General features: G+C 38.5%; 1 protein-coding gene and 1 pseudogene across 1 annotated transcript in view; one reads left to right on the top strand and one right to left on the bottom strand.

Annotated features, from left to right (window-relative positions):
• LOC120610527 (40S ribosomal protein S13-like) overlaps nt 1-15,686 on the bottom strand; it is a 32,142-nt pseudogene extending 16,456 nt beyond the window's left edge.
• Nucleotides 15,687-17,564: 1,878 nt separating this feature from the next.
• BARX2 (BARX homeobox 2) overlaps nt 17,565-26,867 on the top strand; it is a 60,308-nt gene continuing 51,005 nt past the window's right edge. Inside the window, exon 1 of the mRNA XM_039872710.1 lies at nt 17,565-17,816. Coding sequence (XP_039728644.1) covers nt 17,630-17,816 — 187 coding nt within the window. The 5' untranslated portion in view covers nt 17,565-17,629. The remainder of the gene's footprint in view (nt 17,817-26,867) is intronic.

Here is a 26,867-nt window from a genome sequence, read left to right as displayed (position 1 = left end):
TTTCACATCAAAAATGTGATGTCTTTTTCTTTAGAAGATCTATAGGCCCTTTGTTACTCCTCAATATTTTTAAAATAGAAAATTTAGCATTTTTTATAGAGGAAGAAGTGCACAAAGGCAAATTTGCCTAGGACCCACAACAATCATACTGCAGCCCTGGAAAAGACAGTAATAAAATTAGTCACTTATACAAGTAAAAGTAATACAAGTAAGGAGATTTTAGTTTGTGTCTAAATGGGAGAAACATGTTTGTTTGGATATATCAGGAAAGTCAGAAAGTAACTTGTACATGAGCTTAGGAAACTTCTAGGAGAGAACCAGAGATACCGCCAGTGCCGAGAGTACCTGATGAACTGGTTGTAAGGCCCAAGAGAAGTTCGGTCCTCTCGGGATAGCATGCAGGGAAGTCGTAAGGCATTTCCTGGGAGAGAAATCATCCTAAGAGAGAAGAAAACAGCTTGACCCCACAAGAAAGTCGCACTCACCCTCCTAAGAAATGATTTATAGGATACCTGTCACCTGAATTTATTAGCTGCCCAATTCTATGGAGAATATTAAAGTGACCAGTTTATTTGTGAGCACCTGTGAGACCCTGTTAGAACTCTCAGAAATATTCTAGAGAGGGAGGCCTTGTAGGGCAGGGCTGCCAACCTCATGGGTGTAAAGTGGTATCTCATTGTGGTTTTAATTTCCATTTCCCTGATGACTAATGATGTTGAACATCTTTCTATGTGCTTATTTATATCTTCCTTAGAGAAATGTCTAGCAAGGTTCTTTGCCTATATTTTTTAATTTTTAATTTTTATTTCAGTTTTATTGGAGGTATAGCTGACATTTAAAATTGTAAGATATTTAAAGTATACATTGTGGTGATTTGATATACATATACATTGTGAAAGGATTCTTCTCATCTAGTTAATTAACACATCTATCACCTCATATATGTATATGGTGAGAATATTTTAGTTCTATTCTCTTAGCAAATTATATTTACACAATACAGTGTTGTCAACCATGTAATGTATTAGATCCTCACACATTCTTCATCTTATAGCTGAAAATTTGTACCTTTTTACTGATATCTCTGTATTTCCCCACACACCAGCTCCTGGCACACAATTTTCTACTCTTTCTATGTGTTTAAATTTTTCTTAAAAAAAAAAGATTCCACATATAAGTGATATTGTGCAGTATTTATTCTTCTCTGTCTGGCTTATTTCATTAGTATAATGCCCTCAAGTTCCAACCACGTTGTCATAAACAGCAGGATTTTCTTCTTTCTCATGGAAGAATAATATTCCGTTATTGTATTTCACATCTTCTTTATCAGTTCATCCATTGATGGACATTTCAGTTGTTTCCATATTTTGGCTACTGAGAATAATGCTGCAATTAACATGAGAGTACAGATATTGTTTCAAAATTCTGTTTTCATTTCTTTTGGGAATATGCCAAGAAGTAAGATCAACAGATCATAAGATTGCTGGATCATATGCCTGATCAAAATATAGATATATTTTTATTTTCTTGAGGAAACTCCATACTGTTTTCATAGTGGCTGCATCAATTTACATTTACAGTGCATAAGAGTTTCCTTTTCTCCATATCCTTGCCAATTCTTGCTATTCTTTTCTTTTTAATGATAGTCATTTTAACAATTGTGAGATGATATCTCATACTTGTTTGCCCAATGCATTTTGATTTGCATTTCCATGACGATTAGTAATGTTAAGCACCTTTTCATGTTCATATAAGCCATTTGTATGACTTTTTTGAAAAAAATGTTTATTTGGTTCCTCTGCCCATTTTTAAATCAGATTGTTTGTTATTTTGTTATTAAGTTGTATATACTTTTATATATTTTGAATATTAACCCCTTATTAGATGTGATTTCAAATATTTTCTACCATTCTGTGTTGCTTTTTTATTTTGTTGATGATTTCCTTTGCTGTGCAGAAGCATTTTAGTTTAATGAAGTCCCCACTTGTTTCTTTTTGCACTTCTTGCCTTTGCTTTTGATGTCCAATCCAAAAATTGTTACCAAGACTGATGTCACAGAACTTACAACTTATGACTTTGTCTAGGAGTTTTACAGCTTCAGGTCTTATGTACAAGTGTTTAATCCATTTTGAGTTTACTTTTGTGTATGGTACAAGATAGGGGTCCAGTTTCATTCTTTTGGATGAAGCCATTCAGCTTTCCCAAAATTTATTTAAGAGATTATTTTTTCCTCACTGTATATTCTTGGCTCCCTTTTCATAAATTAATTGACCATATATACATGGACTTATTTTTGGGTTCTCCATTCTATTCCATTGATCTATGTGTTTGTTTTAATGCTGATACCATATTGTTTTTGTTACAAAGCTGTGATATAGTTTGAAATCAGGGAGCATAATGCCTCCAGCTTTGTTCTTCTTTCTCAAGATTGTTTTGGCTATTTGGGATCTTTTTCGGTTCCATACAAGTTTTAGGATTATTTGTTCTATATCTGTAACAACTGACATTGGAATTTTTGTAGGGATTGCACTGAATTTGTAGATTGCTTTGTGTAATATGGACATTTTAACAATATTGATTCTTCCTATCCATGAGCTTAGAATAGCTTTCCATTTATTTGTATCTTCTTCATTTTTTAATTAATGTCTTATAGTTTTCAATATACAGGTCTTTCATGTCTTTAGTTAAATCTGTTCCTATATATTTCTTTCTTTTTGATGCAATTGTAAATGGGATTTTTTTTAAATTCCTTTTTCTGATAGTTTATTATTAGTGTATAGAAACACAACAGATTTTTTTTGTATGCTACAACTTCATTGAATTCATTTATTAGTTTTAACAGTTTTCTAATGCTATCTTTATCGTTTTCTATATATAATTCAACAAGAGGATATTTACATTTATAAATATCTATGTACCCCAAACCAGAGTGCTTAAATATATAAAGCAAATATCAACACATTTGAAGAGAGAAATAGATAAAAATACAATAATAGCAGAGAACTTTAATATCTCACATCAATGGATTGACTTTAAATGACGTATCAGACCAAAGGTATTTAATAGATATATACAGAACAAAAGCAACAGAATATACATTCTTCTCAAACCCACATGGAACATTTTTCAGGGTAGACCACAAGTCTTAAAAAACTTAAGAGGATTGAAATCATATCAATCATTTCTGCAATTACAATGGTATAAAACTAGAAATCAATTACATGAAGAAAACTGGAAAATTCACAAACGTGAGGAGATTAAACAACATGCCACTGAACAACCAATGGGTCAAAGAAGAAATCAATAGTGAAATTAAAAAAAAAATACTTCGAGACTAATGAAATTGAAAATGCAACATATCAAAATTTGTGGAGTGCAGCAAAAGCAATTCTAAGAGGTAAGTTTATAGCAGTAACTACCAACCTCAAGAAACAAGAAAAGCCTCAAATAAATGATTTAACTTTACATCTGAAGGAACTATAAAAAGAACAAAACTCAAAGTTAGTAAGAGGAAAGAAATAATAAAGATTAGAGCAGGAATAAATGAAATAGAGACTAAAAAGACAGGCCCAGATGGCTTCATTGGTAAATGTTACCAAATATTTGAGGAAGAATTAATGCCAATCTTTCTCAAACTCTTCCAAAATATAGTAAAAGAGGGAAAACTTCCAAACTCATTTTTGATGCCAGAACTCTGATACCAAACCAGAAAAGGATGCCACAAGAAAAGAAAATTAGGCCATTATCTCTGATAAACATAGGTGCAAAAATCCTCAACAAAATATTAGCAAATCTAATTTAATAACACATTAAAACGGTCATGCACTATGATCAAGTGGGATTTATTCCAGGAATGAAAGAATGGTTTAACATCTACAAATCAGCCAACGTGATGCACTACATTAACGAAATGAAGGACAAAAATTATATGATCATCTTAATAGATGTAGAAAAAGCATTTGAAAAAATTCAACATCTGTTTGTGATAAAAACTCTCGACAAAGTGAGTATAGCGGGAACATATTTCAATATAATAAAGGTCACGTGTGACAAGCTTACAGCTAACATACTCAATGGTTAAAAGGTGAAACCTTTCCTCTGAGATCAGGAACAAGACAAGGATGCTCACTCTTGCCCTTCATTTCAACAAAACATTAAAAGTCCTGGCTGGAGCAATTAGGCAAGAAAAAAAAAAGGCATCAAATTGGAAAGAAAGAAGTAAAACTCTCACTATTCGCAGATGACATGATAACATATGTGTGTGTGCATGTTTTTAGAAATTATAGTAAAATACATGCAATGTAAAATTTGCCATTTAATCATTGTAAGTGTACACTTCAGTGCCATCTCTACATTCACAATGCTGTACAACCATATCCATAATCTATTTTCAAAATTTTAATTATCCAAAACAGAAACTCTGTAGTCATTAAACAATAATGTCCATTCTTCACTCCCTCTCCACCCCGCCGCCCCTCAGTCTCTAGCAACCTCTAATCTACTTTCTATCACTATGAATTTGTCTATTCTAGGTGTTTCATAGAAGTAGAATTGTACAATGTTTGTCCTTTTGTGTCTGGCTTATTTTACTTATATTTTCAAGGTTCATCTATGTTGTAGCATAAATCAGAACTTCGTTCAAATTTATGTCTAGTTAATATTTGAATTGTATGTATATACCACATTTTGTTTATCTAGTTTTCTGTTGATGGATATTTTGGTTGCTTTCATCTTTTGGCTAGTGTATATAACACTGCAATAAACATTCGCATACAAATATCTGTTTGAGTCCTAGTTTTGAATTATTTTGGGCATTTTCCTAGGAACTGAATTGCTGGGCCATATGGTAACTCTATGTTTAGCTTTTTGAGGAACTGTTTTCCACAGCAGCTGTACCATTTTACATTCCCACCAGTAATGTACAAGGGGCCCAATTTCTCCACATCCTTGCCCAAACTTGTTATTTTCTATGTTTTTCTTTGATTATAGTCATCATAGTAGGGACGAAATGATATGTCATTGTTTTTTTGATTTGCATTTTCCTCATGACCAAAGATATTAGGCATAGTTTCATGTGCTTATTAGCCATTTATATATCTTCTTTGGAGAAATATCTATTTAAGTCCTTTGTCCATTTTCAGAAACTCAGTCATTTGTTTTTCAGTTGTTGTGGGAGTTCTTTTAATTCTGGATATTAAATGGTAGATAGTAAATATCACATCAAAATAATTAGAGTTTCATGGATTCTATTTTCTTAAAAGCATTTCAATCTCTCTTTTTAAAAAATCTCCATTACACAGAAGCCCATCATCTCTCACTTGGGTTAATATAGTAACATCTTAACTGGTTTCCCTGTATCTATTCTTGCTCTCCTTTAATTTATACTCTATAAACATCGTGGTTAGGGCTCTCAGGAATACAAATCTAATTATGTCTTTCAGTTCCTCTCACTGTTCAGAATAAAATATAAATCAATGACATAGCTTTAAAAATGCTTTATGATTTGGCCTTACTTTTCTTCTCTGACTCTCTCCTGACATCCTTCTCCCCAGCCACACTCAACTACTGCAGGACTCGGAACAGAAGACACTTTTACTTGGCTCTAGGTTTTGGATGTTTTTCCCACTTGCCTTGGATGCTCTTCCTGTTCCTTTACCCCTTGCTAACTCATATTCTTCTTTCAACTATTAGCTTAAATGACAGTTTCTTCTGAAATCCTTCCTGATCTCTCTTAAGACTGAGTTAAGTGCCTCTCTTTTGTGTTCCCATAGTTCCCAGTACATAATCTTGGTATAGCTGCCTGTTGACTTGTCTACATTCACTAAGGGTGTATTACTCAGAGGACAAGAAGTGTGTATTGTGTACCAGTATATTTCCTTGAATCAGCACAGTGTTTGGAACAAAGTGGATGCTCAATAAATATTTGTGGGAGAAATTATCTCTATATTCAATTTGTATACATTTATCTCTACCAATGCTTGGCCTCAATTAAGCCAATGCAATGCTTAGAAGAAAATGGTACCATTCAAGAATGTGGTATTAAATGCCCTGAAATATAATAATATCCTGCCCCCAAACTCAGTTATCTGATTGGCTAAATAGTCATTAGAAATGCATCACCTCTGCCAGCATCTTAATCATTGTCCATAGTTTCGTAGTAGTTTCAGCAAGTCACATGAATGAGTTTTGTTTAGAAAATTTTGTTGTGTGGGGAGGGGTTGCTGCAGTCACATACAAACTTGATTTTCATACCTGGCAAGACTGATTTGCTCTGGTTGATCCATTGCAAAAAGAGAGAATGAGGAAATAGGTTTTTTACGGGACAATAACAAAGTTGCTGGCAGTTTTAAATTTGCAATTTATAGGTTCAGGGCTTTCTCTCTTGATAGAAAAAAAATGAGTTCTTCTCTTTTCTCTTCTTTTATGTTATGTTCATCTTGTTATTAACATTTTATCTCTTACATTTTCCTTTTTTAAACTCAGACCCTCAATGCTCTTTTTTTCAGACCCTCAACTTTAACCTAAGTTAAAGGAGACCAGATATCTATAAATTCACAATACCATAAGTGCACCTAATTTATAAAAACTGGGTATATTAAAATACGGTCTAAAGTAGAAAGACATATATAATTAAAATGTAAATATATGTACATTGTTGCTGAACATATGAGAGATTTCGCACCATAAATAAATTAGATCTCGGAGACAGACTAACTTGGGAAAGTAGGCCTTTTACTTATGGCTGAGATCCACAAACCTAGGCTGGACTAAAGATGCATTTTCTTCAGCCATGGTGTGTGGGCACAGTCCTGAATATTGTAACTGTGTGCTGCAGACTTTCTACTTGTATTATGTGCTGATTTCATATCCTCCCCTGTTAAATATCCTTATTCGATAGAAGTAGAATTAAGTTGAATAAAACTATTTTAGATGTAGAATTTAAATCAGTGACAGTGAGGATATTAGGACCAAAACTAGATTCTAGGACCAGCAAATAGCCTTCCTTGTGAAATCTAGAGTGTCCCTAGATCTGCTTCACTATTTTAGGAAAGAATAGCAACTGGTGACTCTTCTGACACAGATTGAGATTAAGGAGCCCCCAAGAGGCTCCTTCGCTGTTGGTAGAGTAACTTAAATTTCTGCGTTGAAGACCCATCAAATGATATTTATTGAAAACCATGTGAGCTTGTCAGTGGCAGGATAATGTTCTGAGACTAGTCGACAAGTAATGAGCGCTGACTCTTTCTAAAGCCTGTTTTCGAGGATGTAATTTTTTTCTGCCAATAGAGGGAGATATGGTTCCACAGAACAAACGCCGAACTACCTTTTCATCCAGTAGAGGGCGGTGACGACCACACTTGTAATTCTGAGACTTAGAATCCTCTCCTGATTCCAGGCGTGGTCAAAAGCCACATCTGTTTGGCTCTAAGGCTTCCCCGAGCTTGATTGCTAAAAGGTGAAAAACTTGTCAGAACTCAGGAAACCCCGTTGACAGTTTACTCACAAATCCTTGCTCACGAAATTTGTTAACTTTTAACAGATGATTGGAACTGTGTATATTTAGATACCTAGTAATCAAAGCTGCAGGACACCGTTAGACTCAACTTTGATATTTCTAGACTTTAATATGTTTTCATATCAGCCTTTTTAATATTCGGTTTATCTCAATTTTATCAAGTGCTTAGCATTTTTTTTTAAATGGAGAGCATTAAGTGAAAAATAGATATTTGTAAAACTGGAATTCCATTTTTTTTTTTAATTGAAAAATATAACTGGGATCAGTGAGGAAGCATTGTCCAGTAGAAGTTTTGGTGACCTTGGACTCAAAAGACTAGTCTGCAGCTTCAGCTGTGTGTGGGTGTCCTCAAGTGAATCACTTACCCTGTTTCCTCATCTGTAAACCAGAAATGATAAGATACTTTCTTTTTTCATTCATAGGACTGTGTAAGGCTCACATGAAGTAAGGTATTTGAGAAATTTCTATAAAGTGTTCTAAAGTGTTATGCAAAGAGAAGTATCCTTCATATTTTTAAACTTAAATACAATGTTGGGAGGAGGATATGATAAACGTTAATTGTAAAACAATTCAAACAATACTCAAAACTACAGAAAAGAAAGTAAGCCCCTCAAATTCCATTATCAAGCAATTATCATTGTTAGTATTTGAAAATGCTTTGGACATCTCTGAATGCACATATATACCTCTGTATATAAACAATGTTTCAAAAATTAAACTGTATTATACACTGTATTATTTAAATTTGCCTTTCCCCCTACTCAACATTGCAGTAATAATAGCTAACAGTTAATGATCTTTAACAATGTGTCAGCCATTGTCTAAACCATGTATATGAATTCTCATTTAATCTCACAATGATGATGTTTAGTGTGTACATTTATTGTAACTGAGGTTCAGAGAGGTGAAATAACAGATTTTCCAGGTTTGAAATTTTAAAGAATCTTACAATTAACCTTTTTCTTCTGCTTACAGGTTTTTTTTTTTTTTTTACTTTTATTATCTCTTTGGTATCCTGTTTGTTAAACAGTAGCCTAATCAAAAGGGATGCTTATTTAAAAATTTCAATTTTTATACCAAAAATACTCTGGAGAAAGAAATTTAGGAATTGGGAGGTTTTAAAGACGCTCTCTTAGAAGATTATGTGCACAGTCATGTTGGAGAACCACAATTTTGGTTTAAATTCCTTCGTTGAGATTGCCGGGTTGATTTTGAATTTGAGACATAATGCTAAACTGCTCTCCAGAAATGTCATACCAGTTTACATTCCCACACATGGTGAGTGACTAATTTAGGATCTTTTGTTTGGGTCTCTGTATTCTACAATATTACCTTGTAAATTATTTCGTAGTTTGGCATCAGGACGGTAGCCTACTTGTAGCCTATTTAACGTGTGTGTATATTCTGAAGGTTGAATTCGAGGTCGTGCATTGTTCTTCAAGATCCTTAACTATTTTGAGGTTCTCAGAAAAATATCTGCATATTCTGTTTGCTGACACCCTCCCTTTCCCTCTCATCTCTTCAGCACCCTCCCTCATGCCCTGCTCCCTTTCTGTTTTCCAAGGCATTGTCTTCAGGACTGTAAGATTTACTTTTCTAAAATACTGGATAAATGAAGGCATGAACTCTGCATAATGAGTCCTTGCATATGGAAAAAAATTCTAGTTCTTTTCACAGTAAGTCAGCTATGATCTAACCCCCTTTGATCTCCCTCGTTTATCCTATTCTTAGTCCAGATTCCTTCTGCCTTATCTCTGAAAAGTCTTGATCCTCTCAACCTCCAGTCTCAAAACGAAAATCAAAAATCATCAAAATGAAAATCGTCAAAATAAAAATCCTACCTCTCCCCTGGCTGTATGAATGTCATTCCTTTGCTGGACTCCAGATTTTACCCTTTAGGCTGTTTGAGTTATCGGCTGTAATTTCCAGTTTTTCAGAAAGTAAAGTTCTCATACTGAGGTTCTAAATAAAACTCCTTTTCTATTTCTCAAAAATCATCTTCTTCCTATCGAGAAAACTGGAATTATTTTAATTTCTTCATCCTTGAAGTAAAGAGCTATTTTCTCTCCTAAAGAAAACAGACTTTTTTTTAACTAATTCACTTAACAATTAAGCTATAGACATTTCACAACTGATACACAGACATCAGCCTAAGAGATCATGACTATTACTGACTCTGTAATAGTCAGTATAGTCAGTAGGAGGGTGAGTCATCTCAGACCTTAATATAAAGTTTACATTATTTAGTTATGACAGTAATTATTTCTAATTGTCTATGGCTTTAAAAGAAATTTTAAATCTATGCACAGATCCATAAAAAATTAGACAGGGGCAGGTTATCTGTACTTAATGTTGCCCACAAATGAATATAAAAATGTTTTCTTCCAGTGCATTTATTCAAGTGAGAGCTTGCATTCTAATACAGATTTCTGAACCAAATTATTTTATAGAAAGTTTCAATCTGAGGGCTTTTAGTCCATGGGTGAGAACGTTAATGCGAAAAGAAAATGAAGTAACATAAACAGAATGTTGGGCTGGGCTCGGAAAACTCTCCCTCCCCTTCTTTGAGTATTTGTTTCTCTTTGGGGCTCTTTCTATGTGATCCATAAAAATAAGGATTTGAAATTCCAAATATCCATAGACGATGTTGTATAAGAGGCTGGAGAAATAAAAGGATTGTATCAGTTTGATTTTATAGAGAAGCAATTTTTTTGCGACGGCAGGTCAGATGAAAAGCTGTGTACACACTGATATTTGGTAATTCGAATCATGTGTCAGATTTCCTTAAAGCGAGGACACAGGTGCACAGAAATGCCAGAAAGTTAAGTGGAATAAACACTATTCTGTGATTTCTAGCACAGCTACTTTTATTTTTCAACATTTAGCAAACACCAGTCCAGCTTGATTCTGGTATAGTCCCAACTTTGAGAACATAGAATTCAAATGAGCACAGAATTGTCTCAGAGACATGGCTAAGTCATCTTCGTGTCCATGACATTTTATACTGAAGATCTGTCAGAACACCTTCCAAACATTAACTGATAAAAACCACAACCTCTTTCAAGAACTATGGACTGCATTCTAGTTTCAGAAGAGAAAACCAAAACCTTTTGAGCTATATCCACTTACTATCTACCCTGAGAAAACAACCCATTGTTCTGCCTATACAAATGACTAATGGGACTAATTTTTCCCCTTGACTTGGCAGAATCTTTTATTGAACTGATTGAAATGACCAGATGTTTTGGCAGCCTATGTAGACATAATCCAAGAGACTCAATAATTGACTTAAGTAAACATATCAGATGTGAATTGGCAATAGAATTGGGGATTCTCTGTTCTGTGATGACTTCAAATCCCATTTAAAAGGGCAGACTGCTTGTGTAATTGAAATGCATAGAGATTGGCAGCATCTCATTCATTTACTTTAGTAATTTATAGCATATTTAGATCTGAGCATCCCTGTAACTTGTGAGCGTAAGCAAGAAAAAGCTTCAGCATTAGAGATCTATAAAAATTGTCTTTGAGGCTGGCTGCTCAAAGTGAAATGAAATATTTCTCTGCACAAAAATCCCCAGATGAAAAAATTTAAGCAAAATTTAATTCAACTCAGATTATCTAGAAAATGATATGTTTGCATTTTTCTTAAGTTTTTGAGTGTATTACATGAGGATGTTTAATATCAGAATTTTCCATATTATTTTTGATTCTTCATTTTGCTTTGAGCATATTTGTTGTGTTGTAAGCTCTATTGATGATAAAAATATTAATCATAAATAGCTCATATAGGAAAAATTTTTCTTAAAAGTCTATCACTGTAAGAAACATTTCAAATTTGGTTTATTTCTTAGAAAAAGAAATAGTCTATTTTTCTGCAACTTAGGCTGAGAATTGGAGCTAGACAATTCACTCAGCTCTATTTTCTTTTTCCCTCTTCTAAGATTAAAGATTTCTCTTGAATTTGTTTTGTAAATATATTTTCAAATCTCTCTCTTTTTCTCTTTTCCATTCCTCCTTTTCCTATCTCTCTCTTCATCCCTAAAAAAAAAAAAAAAAAAGAACACAGACCATGAGCACAGACACCTGTAAACATACACACCCACGCACATCTTCTACATTTACACCTAAGTAGATGATTAGCATCTGTGTCCAGAAGTTTGTACAAACGTCCTCTTAAGGACCTGGAGGACAGACACCATTACATTCTTGATTGCACACTGCACCCAGTTTTTTTTTTCCGAAATATTGTTCTGAATTAGCATAACAACCATGCCACCAAATTTCTTTAATCATTCAAAGCTCTCTGTGAGTATTGTTTTGTCCTTCATGTATTCAGAAGGCAGACTGACTCCACAAGTCTTTCCTTCTGCTGAATGACACAGAACCCTTCTTGTCCTTGGTAACAGGCAATGCAAATGAAGGACCCAGCAACAGCTTATTCTCATTGAAATCCTGCCTCACTGGTTGCTGATGGGCCCTGTATTAGGGAAGACTACAGAAAATTCACATGAAACCTAACCGAGGCCTGCTTGAGGCAAAGGAGAGAATAAAAAATATTTTATGAAATTATTTGGCTGCGATGTCACCCGTGGGTGCAAGATCCTGGCATTTTTTTGCACACAACAAAAGTAACAACTATAAATGAACCAATCTCTTGTGTAGTGCTGGTTAGAATGATTGACACCTGCAGATGTGCTGAGTCTGTGGCTGTAGGTGCCAGATGTTAAGTAGCACTTAGAGACTCTTGGTGGCTAGGGCCATTTCCTTTAGTTAAGGATGGTCTCCACTCTTATGCCTTCTCCTCTCTCTCGTTATTTCTTGATTAATTCTGGATTTTGAACATTGCACAAAAACTAATTCCAAACACATCTGAAACAGCAGAGGTTCTGATGCTTTTCAGTCAGTTTTACTTTTGTGATGGATTTTGATAGTGAGTTGCTTATTTTATTGAACTCAAAAAAGTAGGGGGAGACTGGCATTTCATGAGTTAGTGTCATGCACACAATCTTCCATGGAATCCTCCAGCAAACCTCTGAATTGGCTATCATCACATACATGTTAAAGTCAGGGAAATTACTAAGTGGGCTAGGAATTGAACCAGATTTGCCTAACTCAAAAGTTCTTTCCACCTACTCATTGCATATTTAAGAGTGCTTTCTCTCTCTCTTGTTGCAGCTTTCTCATTAGTGAAGGGATATCATATGAAAAAAAAAATCAAAACCAAAGTTACTCCAAACTTCCATATCTATTTTCACAACATTATGACAAAGATAGGAGTAATTAAATTTTATTTTCCTGGCTATATCTTTGAGATAATTGAGGCACACAGGCTCTTGGCAGAAATAGGGCTCTTTGATGTTGGGATAGCACAGTTAAAAAGGGAAAATAGTCAGCAAAACAATTTTAATTTGCATACCAAGCTTCTAAAAATTTGGAAACATTTGGATAATTTATTGCATTTGCACTCTTAATATAAATTTTTGGTGCTCTGTATATATAGCCATTGTCTTATTTTTTTCCAGTTTAAACTTTTCCTCCAGAATGATGTTGTGAGAAAGAAGAATCTATTCGAACTTTCCAAGTCCATTTGTCAAGTGGACTGCACTTGCGCCCTCTCTTAAAAAGATACTTCGCAATGTATGAGAGCAGTTTTTGTAAATTAATATCATCATTAAAAATAAGCTGGCCTCTGTGTACACCTCCTTTAACTTCTTGTTATGCAAGGCTGCCATGCGGGGCTCCGCAGACAGCAGTTTTGGCATGGGCCCTGGGGCTCAGGGGAATATTAACTTACAAGGCTTCCCCTATTTTGCTTTTACATGTCTGAAACTATTTCAAAACTTAGTGACTGAAATACAAGTTATTAGGTACACTTTACTAGAACGTAAGAAGTACTTTTGTTTCCTCCCACTCTCCCCTTTTGGAGAAAAGATGGCTGGGAATAAATTAGTGTATTAAGACTACATCCTGATTGCCTCTGACTATCTACATGGACAAATAGCTCAAGATTATAAAAAGATAGTTAAACTAAAAATCAGATACCAAGTGCAATTTAAATGCCACCCTAGGATTTAAAAAACCATTTTGTAAAAATAAATAAATAAATAACCATTTTGTTTTAGTGAATTTCATGTTCTAGTTGAGTGGGGATACTGGGTGTGAGCTGAAATGGGAAACAGGGATTCTTTGGTTTCTAGTCATCAGAGTTTCCTAAATTTGCAAAGGTGTCCTTGCCCCCTTCTTTTTGGCTGGGCTTTTTCTCTAGGAATCAGGTGCCAGATTGGGGAAGGGGGATCTGATCTCCTGAAGCTTCCTGGAGGGGTGTGAATTTTATCCCCTTCCATGCACAGCTAATGGGCTGGGTGCAGACTAGACTGTGCATCTCTGTGTGTGTTCTTCCCCATACAGGGGTAGACACCGCCTGGGTACAGTCACAAAAGTCTGGGAAGTGTCTGTGGGCCTCCAGCAGCTGGAAAGGTTTGAGTCTCTTTGGCAGATGTTTGCTGTTCCAGCCACTTCATTAATGTTGGAAACTAAACCCCTAACTCTTTGGGACCAAAGGCCCCCACCCCCAAGTTGTGATTGACAGCTGGGGTGTGCTTCCTTCCACAGAAGCCCTTTGCAGTCTGAGAACAGGAGACAGGGAGTGAAGAGAGGGAGATGAGAGCAAAATGGGAATTGGGCTAGATACTATCGCTAAAAACCCAAAAATTTCAAGGAAGGAGAAGAGAGACTCATTTAAGACAAATTCAGCACAACCCCCTAGTTAAGATTTGAAGTTCCATTGTGTGCTTGGGTCTTTCACACACACAATTTAATTATCCCAGCTTTCATGCATTCATTAACTCATGACACACTTCCTAACAATTTACTTTGTGCCAGGTATATGTTGGTATTGGTGATGAAAGATGAATAATACACAAGGAATTAGCTGGCCAGGAGTTCATTGTCCAGTGGGTGAAATAAACATGCACAAGACAACAAGACAGTAATAGAACTACCAAGATAGAGGTAGGAATCACAGCTGTGGGGAGTGGGGAAACCTTTCATAGAGGAGGTGACGTTCGAGATGGGTCTTGAACTAGTTTTTCAGGCGGAGAAGGAGGGAGGGGCTGGGGTGCCGAGGGCATTCCCATAAAGTTTGTGTAAAGGCATAGATTATGAAAGGCCAACCTTGTGAAGTAGGTGTTATGATTACATTTACAAATGAAAAGCTGGGGCTCAGCTTTGATTATAAATGATTGAAAGCTGGAGGCTTTAGACTTTTCCCACTACACCTGGGAACTTGTGCCCTTAGACCCGCTCTGAGATATTTTGTAGTATAAAATAGAAAAGACGGAAAATCCAAGGATTTGTTGAAATGTTTTACTTTTTCAGCTATTTAAAACATTGCAGGTTTCAAATCAAAGGACCAGTCTGCAGGAGATTCTGGGAAAACTTTGTGCCTGTGGTCGAGTGGAAGCAGGGAGGAGGGAGACCCGTCCGTGCTCCGCCCGCGCCTCGCTCCCGCAGAGACGAGGTTGATTTTCGCGCGGCTGGGAGGCTGGGGCTGCAGCGCGGTTCTTCCCAGCGAGCTGCCTGCAGCCTTCGGTGTGGGAGCCTTGCGGCGCAGGGGCGCATGAGCGCGGCTCCAGATCCGGGTTCGAAGAGAGGGAAGGAGGAGGGAAAGGGAGAAAGAGCAAGAAAACGAAGAGAAGGAAAGAAAGAAAAAAAGAAACGGGGGTAGAAGATGGGTAGAAGAAGAGAAACGATGGCAGATTGGCAAGACGGAGGAAAGTTGTGCAGAGAATAGGAGGACGAAAGTAATGCGAACAGTGGGAGAAAAAGGAGAAATGGGAAAGAGAAGAGGAAAGGAGTTAGTGGCGGTGAAAGGAATGGGAAGAGCCGGAGGATCTAAAATAGTCTGGAGGATGTGGAAAGAGGTTGAGGAAAAGGACAGTCCAAAGACTGGGCCCCGTAGAGTAACTCGGAACGCTCTCATTCCGTGAACTCACCGCAGGGTCTGACAAGGAATCCTAAAGGGTAATAGTCCCTCGCCAGGGTCCCCTGGAGGAATGGAGAGGCTGACACCCAGGTGCTGGGCTGCAGGCACTCGAGCACGTCTCGTAGACCGCTCTGCCCGTGTGGTCGCTCCCCGCCACGCGGCGCTCAGATCCCGCCAAACACTCATTTCTCGGCGGTTGCCAAGAGTCCGGCACTTTCCAAGGGGGCAAATATAACTTTCTACCCTAGACTGTCTCCCGCGAGAACGCCGCGCCCCTGGGACCCTCTCTGGCTTTTGGCGCAGCGGGTCCCTGCTCCGTCCGCGCCCAGGAGAACCCCTCGGTCTTGGGGCGGGGCGGGGAGCAGTACTCGGTCCCGCGCGGGATAGCGGACAGGCTGTGGGGACCCGCCACCAGAGCCCGGGGCGCACCCGGGCCCAGCGCGGGGACCTCTCCGTCATGCGGCGGGACGCGCGCCGCCGCCGGGACCTCTAGCCACAGTTCTTGCGGGCCCTCGAGCCGCCTCTGCGTGGATTAGGAGAATAAAGGAAAATGAATGGAAATGGAAAGGAGAGAACGGTGGGGCGACAGGGTACAGACAGGACACTTCGGGAATGAAGTTTCTCAAAGGCTTCTTGTGGCCGTATCTGTTGCTCAGCTCTGATTTGGTTTGTTACTATTTTCTCTAGGGCATAATGATTATTTCCCCACCTGTGTCCCTTCCCTCTGAGTCGAACCACCAGCCGGGACGCACAGGTCGACTTGCTTCCGCGGCGACTCGGGCTCCCGGGCAAGCAGCTCCTGGGCTAGCCGGCCGCGATTCCGATCATTTCTAGGTTTCGAGTGAGGAAATGTCATCCAGTCCCAAAGTCGGTCTCGGAGGCCATCCTCGTCTTTAATTCTAATTTTATCTATCGCGCGTTTTCCTCTCGGCCCCTCCCGGGAGCGAGTCCTGGGCTGTGGTCCCCTCGCCCAGCGATTACAATTGAAAACAAAAGTTTCTACAGATATGGATTGGAACGGACTCCGATGGTGGGAGCACAGGAGGAAGAAAGGCAACCGCCTAATAGACGCAGGTCTTCGCGGCTCCCCGAACCCTGCGCGTGGCTAGGGACCGCGTACGAAAGCTGCATTGCCTGGAGTGTCCCGCGCTCCGAGATGCTGGGAACGCAATGCCTGCGAAGGGCACGCCGGCGCTGGGGAATCGCGCTGCGCGGGCCCTTCCGGGGACGGAAACGTTTATTAGTAGAGTTTAAAAATAAAAAAGAACACATGCTTTTTGTTGTTTACTTTTTTTTTTAAGTTTATTACTGCATAACTGACAGGGCAAGAGTCATGTATGGTTTGGGAGATCTGTGGAGTAGTCAAGTTTGCTATCGGCGCAAATGCCCCGTTCTGCGCGCGCGGGCTGGGCGCAGGCTGCGAGCTTAGAGGACGGGAGGGGGTGGACGCAGGAAAGGAGAAAGGCACACTGGTCGCCGGGGACGCTGGCCCTGTGGCCCGCGGCCTTGGAAGCCTCGTCGAAGACTTAGCTTCTTTCTACTAAGAGACTTAGACATTCCCGCCCACCCGGTTGCCGGCGTTAGGAGCGGGGCCCGGGGCTGGTGGTGAGTCGCGCGCGAAGGAGATGCTCTGGGACCTGCAGAGGCCAGGCCCGCGGGCGGGGCGGCGCGCGCTCCCCACACCGCGCGTACACCCGAGCGCGCACTCAACACACACACCTGGAGCTCGTCCCAGGAGGGGGGCGGGGAGGAGAGACGAAACCAGTGTCTTAAAATAGAGGAAGGCAGAGGAGCGCTAGACGCTGACAGGCGGGAGGAGACCAGAGCGGCGGGCACGCGGCGCGCAGGCCTGAGCCGGAGTGGCACAGGCGGGCAGGGCGGGCTGGGAGCCGACGCCCCTCCGCGGGACTCCGCACCCGGTCCCGCGGGAAGCGCGCGCTGATTGACAGCTGCGCTGCCCCAAAAAGGCGCGGCGAAGATGCTGATCCGCGGGTGGGTGTAGACGCGCGGCCGGCGCGCCGGGTGCCCGCTCCCCTCCGCGCCCCTCCAGGGCTCCGCCGCCTCCCTCGCTGCCGAGGCGCGGGGCAGAGACCCCGCCAGCGCGCCAGTCCCCGCGGCCCGGGCTCACCATGCACTGCCACGCGGAGCTGAGACTGAGCTCGCCCGGCCAGCTTAAAGCAGCCAGGCGGCGCTACAAGACTTTCATGATCGACGAGATCCTCTCCAAGGAAACCTGCGACTACTTTGAGAAACTTTCCCTCTACTCCGTGTGCCCGTCGCTGATCGTACGACCCAAGCCCCTGCATTCCTGTACGGGTAAGACGTCCCGCCGGGGGATTGGTGGGGCGCCGTAGCTCTCACGCAGGAGTCGGGCGCCTTACCGCCTGTGTCTTCCCACCCGAGGGTGAGAGGATGGCCCGGGGAGTTCTCTCTCGTGCCCCTGCATGGGACCAGACTCTTCAGCGGCTATCTTTGCAGAGGCGTCTGCAGCTTGGGAAGGGCTGGTCAAGATGTTGATCGCCAGTTTGGAAATGAAGGGAAGGCAGCGCAGCCCACGTGCGGGCCTCGGGAGCCGGAGGACCCTTCCTTCTTCCCAGTGCCGGGGTGGTTCTCAGAAAGTTCAAACCCTTGATCTAGTCCAGCACCTGAATCATTGTTTCAGGAAATGGGTTGCTTCTCACCTCAAGTTAACTCCAACCTCTTCCCGACTCCATTGATAATTTTACAAGTAAATCAGTATCCTGAGGTTCTCAAAAAAAAAAAATTCCTCTATTCGCTGAACTTTACTTAAAAGTCTCTCCCTTTTAAGTAATAGTTAAATTACTTAACTATTCCAAAAATAGTTCTGGAATATGTCACGTTGTGGTGCAAGCTGAGGAGGTCAACCCCAATTAGTTTTAAGTAACTAAAAAACAACAATGATAATAAAAACATTCCTCAAATCTGATTTCCTTTCTCTACAAGAGCTAAGACCAATAAAGATAGGGCACTTAATAAATATATTGAAAGAGTCACAGGTTTATGTAGAAAATAAATCCAAAGGTATTTAAAAAATACTTTTAGTGCATAAAAAGAGGATTTAGGCTATCCAAACGTAGGTATAGCAGAACAACAGAAAACAAAATAAAACAAACAAAAAAAGGTGAATCAATTTTTATCAAAGTTATTGACTGCTTTCAACTCAAGGTAAAAATTTAGTATTTCCAAACCAAAAGAAAATTTGCGGTTACGTTTGTTGCATGGGTGGCATGAAATAAGTTAATTATACTTACATTGAAAAATAAAATGAAAAGATAGTGTTTTTGAAAGACATTTTTAGAACATTCGGCCTAATACTGCTAGTGCATAGTGCTTGAAATCCTATGTTTTCTGTTGACCACATTGATAGTCTTGCAGGAAAATCCATAAATATATGTGTAAATACATACAGTAAAGTTTTTTTTTTAAAAAACAAGTTGTTCTTACATGTATTTGGTTATAAAATGAATACTATGTTCATTTACACCTTTGTAAAATAAATTTTGTCTGTAAGGTGGAATTAGGCCTGATAGCTCATAACAAAACTTGTAATACTGAATTTTAAAAATCAAGAAATATTTGAAACGAGAAACAAATAAATTTTAGAAACAAAATAGATATCCTTGATGTTGGTATTTTTATATTTGTGTGTCTGCCATGTATAAACCTTGGATCATTAGTCTATAAATATATTGGATAGGTGAGGTAAGCTGAATCTTGTTTTGAGCATAAATAAATCATTTACTGCAATAACTCAAATCCCTTTGGGGAAAAAGAGAGGATCAGTTTTAATCACAAATCTCAATGCACCCTGCAAAGATTACATATCTCGCGATTCCTAGGACAAAACAGAACAACTTCTAAACAGCCAGGTAGAGCATAGTGCTGGTACTTTTTTTAGTGACTTTGTGCCATGCGTTGATTTGAAGATAGCTTTTCCTGGCTTTTAGCAGTCATGGAATTGAAGCATAGAAGGAAACATGCCAGAAAATGAATAATAAACAACCTCTGAAAACAGTGATCCATTCATCAGTCAAGGTTGAGTAAGTTCTGTGTTTTATTGAAACTTGTATGGGAAATAAATCAGAGTAAAAAAAATGTGATGTTTGTGAGTGTTAAAAGTGAACTCTACATATGTCATGAACTAAGAGTTTTTGCTCAGTCTTGTGCTTTTGAAGTTCATTTGATGGTTTGTAGGAGAGTGTGGTCGTTGGCAGTGGTTTTCTTGCCATAATATCCTAGCATTTGCTTTCTTTACATTGTCCTTTTGAAAATGTCTTGTGATTTTGCTCTAGCTGAGATTTAAAATACAGAAACTGGGATTTGCCAGTGGAATTAAACCCATAAAAACAAGTTACAGTAGTACACACTTTCAGATCCTAAGCTTTCAGTGGGTTTACGATTACAGTTAAAGCCTTAAATGTATTAGATCATGGGAACCCCATTAGTGACTTCGCAAAGGTTTTGCAAATACATACTTTCAAAGCATTTTTGTTGCTTTTAACAGTTATGTTCAGGATCAAAATCTTAGATTGGATGAGCTGAGTCTTTCTTTTTATTAATTAAAAAAAAAACAGCAATAAATTTCTGGCATCCATCATCCATAATGAAACCATGATTTTTTTTTTTCTGGCTAGAGATAATTATTTAGCATTTTTGGTGGAACCAATGCATAAAAAGTTTAAATAAAGCGAAAGGAATAAATTGGAATTAAAGTTACTGAACTTTCTCCACCTTTGATTTGCTGTTTTAAGATTTAAATAACTGACGGAAGTGAACTTTGTCAGGTAAAATAATGAAAAATAAGATTAAAAAGTTACCACTCTGCACAAATAAGTACATAAAACTGGGTGGAAAGAAAGCTACAGCATTTAAAAAGCCTCTACATAGTTAAGCAATCCATGTTGTTTAGATTTAGCGATTTAAATGTCAAGTTGTAATACTGAATATCCTCAGGCAGGAGAGCATGAATTCAGGTAAACTGAGAAATTGAAACATTTTTCATCAGGCAGATAGCCACTTGACAATAATTTGTTATTTAGACACTCTAACCTTGATGGAATACTCATCTTCAAAATTATTCTTTATTTTAACAGGCCCTTTCTTATTATAAATGTGGTAATTCTAGTCTTAGAAAAATGTCTCTAAATTTAAGTTTTCCAATAGTTTCCCTAAATCACGTAATAAATATTGAAAAAGGGAATCTTTTCCTTTTAGGCCAAAGTTAAGGAACATTTATTAAATTTAAAATAAAAATTGAAAAACTAAGCCCAAAGAGGGCTTCCATTTGAAAACAGGTTTGTTATTCAGACCATCGAGATGTGGAATATGTTTAGAATTAATCTAGTATATTACATGTTGGTCTTGTTTTTAAGTCTGATAACGGTAATCCCCATTTAGAATGGAAATATATCGCCATTTGGAAATGAGTGAAGATTGCTCGTAAACATTAGAGCATTGACAGTAATCGAAGGCCAAAAATCAGGTGCAGTTTAAGATATCATAAATACTATTTAACTCTCCAGTGTAGTTTGATTTTTCTAAGTGTGATGTATGTTTCTTGGTGGAAGAGAAGAGTCACTTGAAGAAACCCAGCTTCTCCAGGTGGAATAGATTGCAGGAGTATCTGCATAGTAACTTTTACAGGATCTTTTTCAGTTTGATCTTTAGAAACAGGCAGAGTTTCTCAATTTGAGAGGTGTTTGGAAAAAACGAATAACTTGCTTCACAAAAATAAGGATATACCAATTTACCCTAAGAGTTTTGATATGAGGATACTGAGAAACCAACCCGTGCTAATTATTTATAATTTATAATTATTTATATTATAACCTAGAATTACCCTAGACTTGCACATGCACATTTGGGGGGAAATGAATGTAGATATTTGGACATTTTGCAACCTGTGACCAGTAAATGACTTTTAATTATTGCACTAAAACTATAGTCTAATTCTTTTCCCCTTTTCTGGTAGGATGGTTCTGTTGAATCTCTATGACCTTCATTGGCTCGTCTTATGACATAGCTGACTGGAGTTACAGAGCTGAAAGAGGTCATAGTCCCGTTTCTCCAAGAAGAAGATACTTTTTTGCAAAGTGCTAGGGTCACATCAGTGCTTAAACATCAGTCCATACTCTTGCTAGGGTACTCAGAAATCAGGAAGACTTTTCCAATTTGGTTACACACCCGGGATAAATCTGTGCAGTCACACCCAGGGAACAGTCAACCGGCCAATTAAAAGGGGTATTTGGAGAAGGGTGTTTATCCTTTGAGGTGGCATTGAGAACATTTTATCCTTTGGTGGATCCAAGAGAAACAAGTTCTTTGGGGTGGTGTCCTTGGGTTCATTTTTATCACAAAGATTGGGTGTCATTGCAGTGAAAAATGAAATGAGGTGCCGACGTGTATAATAGCTTCTTTGGAAGTTAGGAGCTGGCTGCTTCATGGAGTTAGCTCCAGTTATTCTCCAAATTCAGCTTCGTCTTTTAGTCAGATACCAAAACCCATAGGATCCTGTTAATGGAGAAACGTAAATTTGGGTTTGGGAAAATGATCATTATGAGCAAGCATTTGTATTTCTGCCAGAGGCAAATATGCTTTTATTAGCAATTACTCATAACTGCCTCTCTTGTTCCCATTGTAAAGGTAAATAAATTGACGGATGCACAGGATACATCCAGGGTCAGAATATATTTGGGGCTGAGTTCTTCTGAGATCCTCAGCTGTTGTCTCATTACTCCTTAAATTTTATAACTTCTTTGTTGAATAGAGATGCTGAGAGGTTCCTTAGGGGTCAGTTTTAACTGGTGGATGGTTCATGAGCAGTTTCTTCTCTGATTTTGATTTTTCTAATAGCAAATGGGGAAATGATTAGAAATTTAGTTCACAAGTTAAAATGCCTCTCCAAAGGCCTGTAATCGTCAGTATCATTTAAATCAGTAATTTTATTCAATAAATATTGATACATGCTTGATGATGGCACTGTTATTGAATTATTATTTTTAAGTTTTTTCTAAATTTTGACTAACGGGATATTTAAAAATTTTCTCTGAACTACTTGTAGAACCATCGTCAAGCCCTTTGTTGTTATCTCAAGTATATGATTGGCACTTTGGAATTGGGATGGGGGATATTATGACAGTTTAATACTTTTGTTACTATATGGAATTTTCTATTTGAATTCCACCTAAAGGATGTTATCACCAGCAATGTTGTCACATTAACCTTGTTAAATACAACTCAAATGAAATTGTTTTTATAATAACTCTTTTATGAAACCAGTTTCCTACAGATAGGCTAGTGTGCCTGTTGGTTGTACCTCTGGATAGAAACAGAATTTGTGATGCAGCGTGGACAGGTAAAGTTGCTAGTTTTAACATTCTTCAGGAATCTAAGTAAAAAGATTGTTAGGTTTAATATGTCCCAGGAATCTATATGAAAAGCAGTAAGGATTGTAAAAGGTTGTCCAAATTGTAGAGAGATTAAAATGAAGAAAAAAATGAATAAGGAAAAAGAAAAAGTGTTTTTTTTTTATTTTTGAAACTCTTGAGGCCACTGCATTCAGCCTTGTATGTAGCAGTGACCTTCAGAATGGGTGTAGGGGTGAAACAAAGGTGGCTTCTGAAATTCTTCTGATAGTGCACAGACTGTAAATGGCTAAAGTTGATTTTACTTAGGCACTCCTTAAGGGAGGAGACCCAGAGCCTGGGTCCAGCCCAGCATTTAGCATTCACAGTGGAAAACCGAATAAATGTTAACTCAGGAGCATTTTTAGGGGTTATTTGCACTTTGTTTTGAGGTCAGGGAGGAAGAGGAACAGGGATGAAAGCTAGGGAGGTCACTAGCTCTGAGTTCCCTCATTTGTATTAAGCTCGTGAACTTTGGGTGTTGCGAGACTGCCCCGCCATGCTTGCCATTCGTCCTGCCCAAGTGAAATTAATCCGGATCCTATGGCTAAACCTGGTGACTAAACTGATTTGAGGGCTGCAAGGATTTGGATGAGATGTATAGACTTAAGCCTCCTCACTTTACATTCTCTTTTGGGGAATACAGTGTTCCATTCTGGTCTCACAGAATTGGTGTTTTTAGTGTGGTGCTGGAGATGGACCTTCTTCTAATCCAGGACTTCCACAGAACAGTCAAAAATCACTCTGCTGCAAGTGGCACACTTCTCCTGGAAGCAGCATGACAAAGAGGAGGAAAATAAGAGAAAGATTGAGAATATTTGGGTGAGGACTTTTCACATGGAGTGAAGCCCCTCTGCCCCACCTGGCCAATGCCCGCTTCTGCTTCCACTGCCTGTGAAGCTGAAATGGTTCTTTCTCCCTCTACAGCACAGATGACAGGTTTAGAACTGGCATTAGAATTTATTAATAACGGTGTTTAGATCAGGACTTTGTTACAGGCTTGGTGTTATTAGCAAAATAAGTACTCTGGTTCTAGGAAGAGAGTTTTTTTGTTAAAAAATTAACCGGAAAACATTTGCAAACTCTTAGGATTTAATTTTTTTTTTATGGAAGCTTAATATCAGTTAGAAAAAGAAATGTCTTGTTAAAATAAATGCTCTAAATAAAAACACGGTTAATTTTCCATTACGGTGTCTAATTACTCATCATCACCAGGGCATTTTTATATGGCAATTTAACTTCTTGAACGTGGAAACTTGGCACACATTTAAGGAAGAAAGCAGTGCACCTAGATAGATATCAGAAGATGGTCTAATTATATTTGGGCTCGGGTTGACTCTTACACATGATCACTGTGAAGAAGACAGGAGGATAGAGGGCGTCTCTCTTTAGTCTCTAGGGAAAGTCTCTGCCTTCTTTAGTGCCAGTTGAAATTGAATATGGAAGGAGATAATTCTGAACATTAGATGATGTACAAGTACATCTGAAAAGGGATCCTGTCAGTCACCAATTGAAGCCAATGTCAGGACTACTTGATAGGCCTAGAAGACAGCTATATATGCTTTCTGACTCCACTGGCAGAGTTTGTAAGGATGAACACAGCCTCTCTCCAAGGAAAGGTCAAGCTGGGACTGAGTAGGAGCCAATCCGGGAGGAGGACCTCAACACCAAACTGAATATGTTAAGAGTCCAAGCAGAGAAGCTGACGTGATTCCTTTTTATTGCATCTCTCCAGCTCACCAGCATGTCCTTAGGAATGTGTTCTTCTGGATATGGGGGATAGATGATTATTTTCAGGGGGTATTATATGGGATTGGCTGCCGCTTGGGTGATGTCAATGTACTTTTCGTCATTATTACGAAACAGCTTATGTATGTGATAAGTGATATAATGATTGTCCTTTGGCTTTTCTTATCCAAGGATCAGTCGTGACATGGAGAAATGGAGTGGGTTTGGGCCTGGTGGAATCTCCTGACGTTATGGCTGTATTTCCGTCTTAGGAATACCTGATAGGTCCCTAAAACTGATTTTCTTGCTATCCTCCATAGTTCATTTCCCTCTTCCCACAGTTCTTTTCACTCTTTAACTTAACCAGTTCAGGTTCATGGTCATTTCACAAAGGAGGTTACAACCACTTGTGGATTGAAGGAAGTGTAACTTCCATGTTTAGTTTAAGCGATATCTACGGGAATTGACTGCGTATTTCCCTAGTGGTAACTTACAAACAACCAGGTATTGATATCATGTCTTGGTACCATGGGGAAATAGTCTGGGCAACGAGAGTTACTGAGACTGCTCTTCCCGAGTCCTGAAGTGTTTATTCTAAAAGGAGCTACGAACTTCGGAGAAATACTAGAAATACTTTATATCCTGAACCTTATTTGCAGTCATAACAATAATAGAAATGGTGACTGTTTTTTTTATAAATCTCTAATATGTAATATGCACTGGACTAAGCGCTTTATGGTCAGCTTTAGATCATCCCTGAGAGAGAGATATTTTTACCTCTGCTTTACTAATGGGAAGCTGAGATGTTAAGTAATGTTCCCAAAGTCACAGGATATGTAAAGATCTCTTGCAAGCAATAAGAAAAAAGGCAAGTGGAAAAGTGGGCGGTTCATAGAAACAAAGCTCTAGATGGCTAGCAAACATGAAAGGATGTTCTGCCTCACTAGTAGTCAGGAAAACACTAATTAAAATGAGATACCATTTCATACCAGTTAGGCAAAAATTAAAGAATCTGACAATGTCAGTTGATGACAAGGATGTGAAGCAATAGACATTCTCATACACTGATGGTGTGGCTATTGTTTAGTACAGCTACTTTGGAAATCGGTATGGCAACACCCAGTAAAACTGCAAATGCACACATGCCCTACAACTCAGCAGTTCCACTTTTGTGCGTATGTCTTGAGAAATAATTGTTTGTGTGCAAAAGGGCACATATATAAGGATGCTCATTTCTACTTCATTTATGATATTGAAAAATTTAAAAATCTAACTGCTTTTCAGGAGGAAAAAGGACAAATCATAAGTGCTATATTTTTCATTCTGTGAAATTCTATGTGGCGATGAAAATGAATGAACCGAATCAACTTGTATTAATATAGATAAGTTTTAGAAATACAATGCTGAGGAAGAAAAACAAGTCGTTGATCGATACTTAATCATTTATATAATGCTGGAAAATATGCAAACTAATACTATATATTGTTTAGAGAGGCGAGGGCATGGGATTGGGGAAGGCTGTCTACAGATTTTTATTTTCCTGTGTAATTACTTATTAAGGAAGAGAAAAAGCCTAATGTAAATATGGCCAAGCATTAAGATATGACAAAGCTTGGTCATGGGTTATACAGATTTCATTACAGCATTTTTGTGTGTTTGAAATTTTTTATAATATAAATATTGAAAAATAATAATTTGGAAGACCCCACATATCCATGAAACTCTTGATTTTGGGATCTTTGATAGCCCTCTTAATAGCTTTTCTATCCTGAAACAGAAGCTTTACAATACAGAGCTTGTTCTACACAGTCTCACAGTGGGGAAAAAAGAACATTTTTTAATTAGACACATGTACAATTCACCCTAAGGCAACCACTGTGGCTTCTGAAATTGGCATTTGGATCTCACTTCTCCTGGCTGGGCGGGGACATTATTTATCTCCTAGATAACTTCTGTTCCCCCCAGTAATGCTTTGGCATATGAGTAAATGGTCTCTGAGCTGGGCACCAGGGCTTGAAGAAATTTCTGGGAAGTATTTTTTTCCCCCAAATATGCATCAGTAATCATGCAAGTAAGAGTCATTACATTTTTCCTCCTGTTAATGATGTTTTAAATCATGCTAAATTGCCTTTGATTGCATCTTGCTTTCGTAAGTATTTACTGGTAATATATTACCCTTGGCTTTTGACAGTAGTCCATTGCTAATGAAATTTAA

Source organism: Pteropus medius, unplaced genomic scaffold, assembly GCF_902729225.1.
Source record: "Pteropus medius unplaced genomic scaffold, Ma_sr-lr_union100, whole genome shotgun sequence".
Classification (NCBI taxonomy): domain Eukaryota; kingdom Metazoa; phylum Chordata; class Mammalia; order Chiroptera; family Pteropodidae; genus Pteropus; species Pteropus medius.
Note: the sequence above shows the minus strand (reverse complement) of the source record. Positions and strands in the feature narration are given on the sequence as shown.